At 53.7% G+C, this 9350-nt stretch overlaps 3 protein-coding genes across 3 annotated transcripts; all 3 read left to right on the top strand.

Moving 5' to 3' along the window:
- Positions 1–3668: 3668 nt before the first annotated feature.
- BZA05DRAFT_242063 (uncharacterized protein) lies at positions 3669–5406 on the top strand. Its single transcript, XM_051479924.1, has 4 exons — positions 3669–4162; positions 4221–4423; positions 4486–4583; positions 4755–5406. Exons 1-4 carry the CDS (start codon positions 3890–3892, stop codon positions 5375–5377), a joined length of 1197 nt encoding a protein of 398 aa, XP_051341833.1. The 5' UTR covers positions 3669–3889; the 3' UTR covers positions 5378–5406.
- Positions 5407–5729: 323 nt separating this feature from the next.
- On the top strand, positions 5730–6221 carry BZA05DRAFT_417086 (uncharacterized protein; the record flags this gene model as incomplete). The annotated part of the gene is made up of 2 exons (XM_051485444.1): positions 5730–5817; positions 5998–6221. The coding sequence occupies 2 exons, from the start codon at positions 5730–5732 to the stop codon at positions 6219–6221; spliced, it is 312 nt and encodes a 103-aa protein (XP_051341832.1).
- A 1783-nt stretch (positions 6222–8004) lies between these two features.
- On the top strand, positions 8005–8986 carry BZA05DRAFT_391832 (D-Ala-D-Ala dipeptidase). Its single transcript, XM_051483021.1, has one exon. The coding sequence runs from the start codon at positions 8065–8067 to the stop codon at positions 8884–8886; it is 822 nt and encodes a 273-aa protein (XP_051341831.1). The 5' UTR covers positions 8005–8064; the 3' UTR covers positions 8887–8986.
- The last annotated feature ends 364 nt before the right edge of the window (positions 8987–9350 follow it).

Here is a 9350-nt window from a genome sequence, read left to right as displayed (position 1 = left end):
AGCGGCTGGCTCAGGATGAGGGTTAAGTCAGTACTGGGTACATTATGTAGGTACGTACTGGGCACCGTGTGTGTGAGTAGGAAACCCTCACGGTCTGCTTGCATGGTTACAGGCAGGGAGTCTGATGTTTTTCATGGCTAATGAATTACCCGCGATTGACTATGTTCTAGCCTGCCGGGCAAAATGGGTTTTTTATAAATAGACCAGCCCGGGGGGCAAATGACTGGATATGCGATCTGACCAGACTGCCGAGTCAGAAAATATTCTGGATAGACCGGTCTCTGCAGATAGTTTTTAACCCGATAGACCGGCCTGCTGGGTGATTTTGGTCGCCTGGCCAATCCACCGGGAATATTTTACGAGTAGACCAGCCTGCCGGACATGCTTTATGTGCATATCCGTGGGCATCACATTTACGGCGATGGATTGAAGTATACTATCAGCAGTCAATAATGTTCTATCGAGTCAATACCTACTCAAATCTTTACACGGCGCTGAGGTGAATCTACAAGTCATCGTCCCCTCAGCCGTGCACTCTTTTTCTCTTTCTCAACACCCGTCCAATGTTTTGCCCAGGAGTTTCCCCTCCAGCTGCCCTGAATATAACCAGTGCTACAGATGACTTTCGTTGTGTTGCTAGTAGGCCGAGCCCTATTCTGGCTGGATGCCGCTTGGGCACCTTGGAGGCGACTGCTGCTTGGGAACCTGAGAGGAGACTGCGGCGGCTTGTTGCGGGTGCTGGTAAAACAGCGGCGACTCGTGGAGTATTCTCAGTTCTGTCCATCAATACTGGAAAGTTCGGAAGAGGCATCTGTAGCTTCTAGTACCATCACAGTAAGGGCGGTGATTATGTGATATGTAAAGGCATGATGCTTGAAGATGTGAAGCCGAATATTAAATGTGTCAAAAGTGATATTTGTCCATTTGTGGTGGCAAGAGAAACGGTTCTTTCATGGTAGCGAGAAAAATATTTTCTTTACTGGCACCCCAAAACGTTTTAGTTACCGAGTAGCGCCGGGAATTTGCGAACAGACTGGCCTCCTCACCAATATGCGAGGAGACCAGTCTGCCCGTATAAATATTCCCCACAGTCCGGTCACTTCGTATATCCAGTCACTTCGGCTGGGGGCCGGTCACTCGGTCTGGTGGCCGGTCACTCGGTCTGGTGGCCGGTCCATTTATAAAATACTAGTTTTGCCCGGCAGGCTAGAACAACTACATACGATCGTATTTTTCGTTCGGCGATGTTATGAACAATCCGAGCGATTCTGCTTCACTGTGTTTCAATCGAACGGTGCTTAAGCCTTGCTCTATACAAGCGAGCTGGTCGGATGGACTGGGGACTGCTGACTGACAAGTTTCCAGGCTCTTCGCACAGCGGCTCACTCGTGTTTCCTCTTTAGGCACTTCTGAAAACAGTAGAGGCACGTGATATTCATCGAGCACACCACGCAAACTGTTTTGATACTACTTCAGTATGTAAGTAATAAATGGCCCTTTTTCTTCGGCCCCGCGACAGGTGCTTTCGTGTCTGCTCCATCGCCCTATCACTACTCTACAGCACTTCCGATTCTCGTGCATGAGTGCTGTGGTTGGGTAAAACCGGGTTGAGGCAGGCATTGTTTTCAGCCTGCCAAGTTGGGGACAGGCCCCCCCTCCCCCAAACATGCGGCAAGCACATCCAATACATACACTACATAAATAATAGCACCCGTCACCGAGTTGTCAATCTGCGACGGTGTATTTAGCAGGGCAAATCTCCCAAGCGAGGGGGCAGGCGATGTGTAATCCAGTAGTCACGCCTTCCTCGCAGTCCAGCAATATATCCGAGTATGTAGTGGTACCGTGGTAGTCGTGCGATTGCTCGCCGCCGCCAGTGCCGTTAGCCGATCAGCGACCGCAGTTGACGGAGATGCTTCTCCTATGTAGGTACATACTATGCTTAATTGCTGCGAAATCACGGTGGTGGTAGCCGTGGTGGTAGTGGGCAATATCTTTGCGACGGATGACCGCGTTGACCGACTACCTACCTGGTTTGTTGAGTGGAGTAGATTTACCAGGGAATAACTACGAGGGATGGAAGCGGAGTCCAGTCGCCAGTCGCCAATGCGGTTGTGACAGCGGCCACACACCTCTCGCTTGTTTGAGGAGACTAAACGGAGGTGAATCGATCACGATCGGAGGCGACGAGACACGCGCTCCTGTCAACTTGTCACGTTCCCGTCTGTATGTACCGTAGCGGCACAGATCGTCGCGCATCAGAACGGCCGCCAGGTATCTACCTCTTTCTGTACTCTAGAGACCCTGGTGCTCGGTAGATCCTGTCACTCATCCCACGCCCACATTGCATCCGATGTCCCATCTCCTTCGCTCCACCCTCCCCCATTCGCTGCTGCACCGCCTTGCCTGGCGAATCTCCGACAACCCCTCCATGTTACTACCATCTGTAACTGCCCCGAGGCGAGGCGCTGCGCAAACTACCGAATCTTCGACATACAGGAGATGAGATGGGATGGATCGGTAGGAGGATTCGCACGACTCCCCACTGAACGCATGTTGACGGCCGCGACCCATAGTAAGATCCCGCCGGTAGAGAGATCCCGCCGCTACCTATCTATGTACTGTGCTGTGCAGAAAACTCGGCGGTTATCGACCTCCGTCGGACGCGGCGGCAGCGGTAATCCCTGCGGGTAAGGCTCCAACCGTACCCACCCACTCGTCGAATACCCTTAATTTGCATCCACACCTACATATCTTCAAAGTTCAGGCGTGAGCTCGCATTCCCGTCGTGTGTTAGCGGCGACGTTCGAAGAATATTCCACGCTCACATATAGTACGGTACATACATTTTACTTATTGGTATACAGGCAGAACCTGTCACCGCCGTGCGATCCACATTCCCAGTCGTGGTCGGGCTGGAAAAACACTTACGCACTTCTCCGAGCGCACCATTCGCGGCCAGTAAACAAAAAATGACCATCGGGGACTTTGTCACGGTTGGCTCACCGGACGGCGGATACCGCCGGCATAATGACGCTACATATCTCGCTTGTTTTTGCTGATGCTGCTGCTGCCGCTGAGTGCTGACATTGCTCCATCGGTCGGCAATGGTGGGTGGGATTGGCCCCGCAACATCACGGACGTATCGGCATCGACGGAACCTCGGCCAGTGGCCGCCGCCGCCGCACTGATTCTCTCACGACGGCCATTGATCGCTGGAAATCAATCGAAGCCATCCTGTACTATAACCAGATCGTCGCCCACCAGTCTGTGCGAGTCTATGCGAGTATGTGCGAGTCTTGCTGTACCTTGTATCTAGTATTCCGCACGCTGACCCTGAAGCCCTGACTGACTGGTACATACATAGTCACCCTTGGCCATGACTCCCCGTTGAGTTAGATGTGTCTCGAACTCGCGTGTCTTCAGGGGAACATGTAAGTGGCGTGTGCGCTGCAGTGACGGGGAGGCCAGGTACGTACTCCCGACTCCCGGTCAATACTAGACTCGGATCCTGACACTGACAGTGACATGCTGGTACAAGCGATCGTTTTTTTCCCGTCACACATCTTCATGGTTCGGATGTAACAGCATGTTCACCATCGACCACCCCCAGCACCCGTGCTGTCGCAGCTGAGAAACCCCCGGTCCCTGCCTTCCCCCCTGCGTCGATGTGTGACAGTGGCGACATAGGAACGCAGCGGATGCCCACATAGCCACGAAACATACCTAGTATTCATGATAGGGTACGACAATCTCGACGCAGTGCACGGCTTCTGGCTCCGCCCTTAAGAACCTACGGAGGCCCCCCGTCACAGCGGCTCATCATGACCGAGATATTGAAGGCTACGACAAAGTGGAGCGACCACGGATTCGCCAACCCGCACCCAACATGATGACACCGGAACAGAACCTCGCCTTCCTAATCTCCATGCAGCTCATCGACGTCGGCATCTGCGTGACGCGCTTCATGCTTCTGCGGCATCACACACGCAATGCGCACGACTGGATCGCGGATACCTCCTTCCTGCTGGCCTTCTCCATCAACTTCTCGCTGCTGTGCTTGATGATGACGCAGGCGCGAGAGGAGCGCCGCGCACTCGACCTGTTGGGCGGCAATCTCACCTTGGTCGCCGCGTACATGTACAAGCCCTACTGGACACGAGTGAGTCCGCCGCCGTCCATCGATCCGCAGAGGAATGCGTGAGCTGACCAACCATCAGATCACCTACGTCATTGGTCTCGGAAATATCGTCGAGTTATGGAGCATGAAGGCCGCCTTCCTTTCCTTCTACTGGGGACTCTTCAATCGCACACAGACACGATTGCGATTTCTCCTCCACATGTGCATCGCCGTTGTTGCGGCCAGTGGCATCGCCGTGATAATAATGTACTTGACGTGGTGTACGCCCATTCAGAACAACTGGTGAGTTTTTTTCTTTTGTTTCTGCCATTCTCCTCCATTTCAGCTTGCTTACACAACATCAGGGCTTCCGATTATGAAGTCTACGTCAAATGCGCCTACCTCAGCAATCGGTTCACTCTAATCCTCCAAAGCGCCCTCAACATCAGCACTGATGTTCTAAGTAAACTACCCCGCCCCTGCTACTATTGAAGTCGGAAACCTCCCTGGGCTGTGCCATCATTGACTGGCACACACCGGCGGTGACAATTATGATGTCCCGAACCAGCCACAGCCATCCGACTTCCTCCCTCCCCTCTTCCGTACTGGATAACAGCTCTAATACAATACGCAGTCCTCCTCCTACCGATCCTCGTCATCTCGCGGCTACTGCTCGAACGGAACGTCCGAATCGCGCTGATATTCGCCTTCCTCCTCGGCGGAGTCGCGCTGGCGGCAACCATCGTGCGCCACATCGTGATGAACAAGATCCTGCACAACGACAGCACGGCGGCCGAGAACTACACCCGGCGCAAGACCGTCGAGGTATGGGGCATCGTCGAGATCTCCGCCGCGATGCTCGCGTTCTGTCTGCCGCTATTCCGGCGGCACCTAGTGCGGATCTTCGGCCCGGGGGGCGTGCTGGGGAGTAGTAAGAACCGCAGTGCGTCTGGTCGGCAGTCGGGGCGGGCGGATGTTACGGTCGGCGGGAGTTCGCGAGGCACCCGCGGGAAGCCCGCGGGTCCGGGGAGGAAGAGGGATTATATGGAGACTGATGTCACGGTCACGCAGTACCTCGGCATGGTCGATGAGGAGCGTCCGCCGGTGCATACGGCGGTGGAACTGCAGGATTGGGCGCGGTCGTCGGCGTCGAGTCAGGAGAGGCTGAAGGGCGCCGATGAGTGCCCCGATGAGGCGCCCGATGGATATACTGAGCTCAGTGCGCCGAGCGTGAATACACTGGGGAGGGCGCTGTAATGATAATGTTTATATCACGTAATTGGCGGAATGGTCACGCGTGACTTTCGTGTGGATGGAAGCCGTGGTAACATCGCCCCTCAGTCGGGGTTTTGAGTCCTTAACTTACCACCACCGGATCGAGACCCCTTTGAGCTCGGCGTGAAGCACTCCAGTTATGTATCCAGTAGTTATTAGAGGCTCGTAGCCAGGGTCCTACATACCTAGTAGAGTAAAGTTGACAGATGAAAGCCGACGGGGCCGGGAGTCCTTCACCATCACATCTCCTTCGGCGAAGGCGGATTCCACGGTGCAGATCGGAACATACACAGACTAGATCAACTTGCATCGTAACTAGCTCTACTACCTAATCATGGACTCGCCGGCTGAGGCTCGAGGCAACTCGGGCGGTGCTTCACACAGCATCACCAGTTTCGCGAGTGACATCGCATGCCTGGACGGTAGCGACAAGCCTCAATAACAACTCAACGGCGATTGAGTTCCACGCACCTCCTGTGTTCCAGTTCTCTCTCTCTCCCCCCCTTTCTCTGTCTCCCCCTTCTTCCTGCTTCGCCCTTCCACACCATCAACCGCACGATAACCCACACTCAATAAGTCGCAAATAAACACAATCGAAGCAGCCACCAGAATCCACTCGACGACCAAAAACATGTGCGATACTATCCCCATCACTACCGCCGCCATCGCTACCGAGGAAATAAAGGTTGACATGGACAAGAAGGGAGGTGCTGAGAAGGAAGTGATGGAAACCGAGGAGGAGGACGCGGAGGAGGACGAGGAGGACGAGGATGAGGACGAGATGGAGATGGACGAGGAGGTAGGGGGAGAGGACCAGGAGGACTAGGACTAGGGTACGCCGGTACGGACGAGGAGGAGGATTGAGGTAGAGGGAGCTGTATGTTTTAATTTTTTTTTTTCAATATTCAATTTATCGCCAATAACTGCATCCCCAATGACTTCTAATTGCATCTTTTCGAGCTCGTCGCGGCGCACCACAGTTATGTACAGACCAGATACTTCCATAGTTATCAATAGTACTGAAAGCCAAGGTATCCCCGAGTCGATTCAAAGCCACCGTGGCCCGGGAGACCTTCATGATCACATCTCCGTCGGCATAAGCCGATGCCAACTACCTAAGATCCACCCGACAGGCATGCTTTTGAGCCAGATGTCCAGTACTCCTCAATGTATGTAGTATGTACATGAAGCGATACTCGAGGCTCGGGACCTTCTCTCTGACCCAGACCCGGTAGCACCTTTTCAAGTCTTGTCGGGGATGGAAAAGTCAGCAAAAGGTACCATGGGCACAGGTCCGGAAGTGGAAAAGGAGGGGCAAGGACCGCTTCAAAATCCGATACCTCTTCACAGACGAGCGGTTTAGCCGGCCTCCAGGCCATCCTAGATCTCCTCTCCTCCGTTGATGTGAGTAGATGGATCCTGGAGGTTGCTGAGAAAGATGTAGCAAGCGAGGTGTCGGAGTGAGAGCTCATATAGCAGGAAGAGAGGGAGGAGCTGTGGTGCCTCAAGGAGGACTCGGGTTGCTGAGGTTGAGAAGCCAGGGTTTCCTCCATCATTCCTTCCCACTGCAACCCCATTCATAGCGTCCCATTCTGAAGAGCCAACAGGCGGCGAGGCGAATGAGGAACTCGCGGCTGAGTAGGGGCGAGTCGACGGAGTGGACGAGTTGTGAAAAAGGGCGGCAAGCCGAAGGAGGGGACGAGTTGTTGCAGCGGACGTGGGAGTCTTTTCCTTGTGTCAATTCTTTGGTGCGCTCTCTTTCTACCGATGGGACATACCAGGGCGGAGGGTGGGTAAAGCCACATCGGGCTGCTCGATGAAAGTGGGGCTGGACAGTGGCGTAGAAACGCGGGGGTGCACGGGTACATAAGGCCATGATCTAGATAGGTCCCATGCAATGACAGACATACCATGGCTTCGTAAGCAACGGCAGTATGTATCGCCACGAATGCTTACCGCGAGTCTCGAGCATCAATCGCCTTGTCCACTCCCAGCCTCAAAAACCTACACTTTTCCATCGCGTTTCTCAAACACCCAGAGCTCCAGATAGTCCACTCCATTGGATTGAATGGACGTGTGTAGTCAGACCGTCCAAGAACTTGCTGCCGCCACGGACTGCAACTTTCTGAAATTTTGGAGTCGAATTATGTGGCTGGCCGATTAGAATTCCACCGAATCGTTTAGAAGCAACATCGTCGCAACTCCTTCAACTCTTCACAATCCTTCCGTTTCAAGACTACTTTCAACAGCTATCAAGAATCAAGATACCTGTATCTGTCACCATCGATTCCTCGTCCACGTCGTGAGAAGAAAATACTACCAAGGCTACAGCTGAGATGATGATCTCACTGCCGGAGGGACTGTACTAGCAAGACCGTAAAATGCACTTGATTTCATCATAACTTTCAGACGATGAGTGAGTGCTGGGTGACGCCGCCAGCATTGGATCGGATAGACGATTCCAAGGAAACACGGCCAACACGACCAGCCCGTCCTAATCCGCGGTTGCTGCGTCAGCAACGAGACAACCATGAGCTGATGTCGTGTTACCACGGAGACCTATAGAATGCCGAGAAATTGAGCTCTGCCGAGCTTTTCCAACACCTCCGAGTCGTCCCTCCATTCAACCCAGCCTACCGGTGCCTTTAACTCTCGTACTCACAACCAACATGACGATGCTTCCTCGGCTTCTCATCACCGTTCTCGTTATCCTCATCACTTCTGCCTTCTCTTCTAAGCTTCCCTCCGCTTTCGTCGAACTCTCCTGCATCGACCGCACGATCCTCCGCGAAATCCGCTACACCACACCGCACAATTTCATCGGCCATCCGATTCCCGGCGTCGTAGACCCGGTCTGCCTCCTCACGCTCCCGGCCGCACATGCACTCTCCGCCGCGCAACGCCTGCTCGTTCCGCAGGGCTACTCTCTGAAAGTCTACGACTGCTACCGGCCCCAGCGTGCAGTGGACGCATTCGTTTCATGGGCCGCGAACCTCTCCGACACGCTGATGCGCGACGAGTTCTATCCGCGAGTCGACAAGGCCCAGCTCTTTGCAGACACGTATATGACGCCAACGTCGGGACACAGCCGCGGCAGCACGGTGGACATCACCATTGTCGCTCTACCTGTCGTTCCGACGCGCGAGTTCATCCCCGGAGAGAAGCTGCTGCACTGCACTGCGCCGAAGGAGCAGAGGTTTCCCGATAACTCGGTGGATATGGGGACGGGATTCGACTGCTTTGATAGGCTGAGCTGGCCGGACGACGAGCGGATCGTGGGGTTGCAGAGGGTCAATAGGGATTTGCTGAGGCGGACGTTGGAGAGTGTGGGGTTCGTAGCGACCGAGACGGAATGGTGGCATTTCACGTACCAGCCCGAAATTTTCCCCGGAACGTTCTTCAATTTCGATGTCACCTGGGAGGCCGTCGAGAAGGTGTGTGCAGAGGGGGGCGGCCGGCGGGATGATGTGTTTCGTGCAAACGAATTGTAGTAGCGTCAATGCCGACGGCAAAAGATGGAGGCAATCCTGTATCCTTAGAAGGCGAATAACCTGATTGGCGTCTGAAGAGCACAAATAAAATCAGACCTCGCATCAACCTTCTATGAGTGATATCCTGTGCCAAGCTGTGTATCTGGGTTGTATTTTCGAATGCCACCACAGAAAAAAGGTAACCGAGGCAACCCGATTAAACACATGTTGCCGTAGTACATTGCACCACTCCAAGTTCATCTTTATCGTGATGATGAGTAGGTTTTTATAGTGTTCCGAAAAATCTTGAGTTTCCATACAACAGTAACTTTGGAACAAAAGGATACAGTAGCAAGAGCGCCTACGTCCGCTGCTCCATCTACGAGAACATGGAGTATTACAAGTGTCACAGCTGCCGATGTGTTGCTAGACTCGCTACCTTTGCTTAGCACATTAGTTCTGATTACTACAGGATGTAATGAGCC

Source organism: Tricharina praecox (assembly GCF_024521635.1).
Source record: "Tricharina praecox strain CBS 144465 chromosome Unknown BZA05scaffold_6, whole genome shotgun sequence".
NCBI lineage: Eukaryota > Fungi > Ascomycota > Pezizomycetes > Pezizales > Pyronemataceae > Tricharina > Tricharina praecox.
Note: the sequence above shows the minus strand (reverse complement) of the source record. Positions and strands in the feature narration are given on the sequence as shown.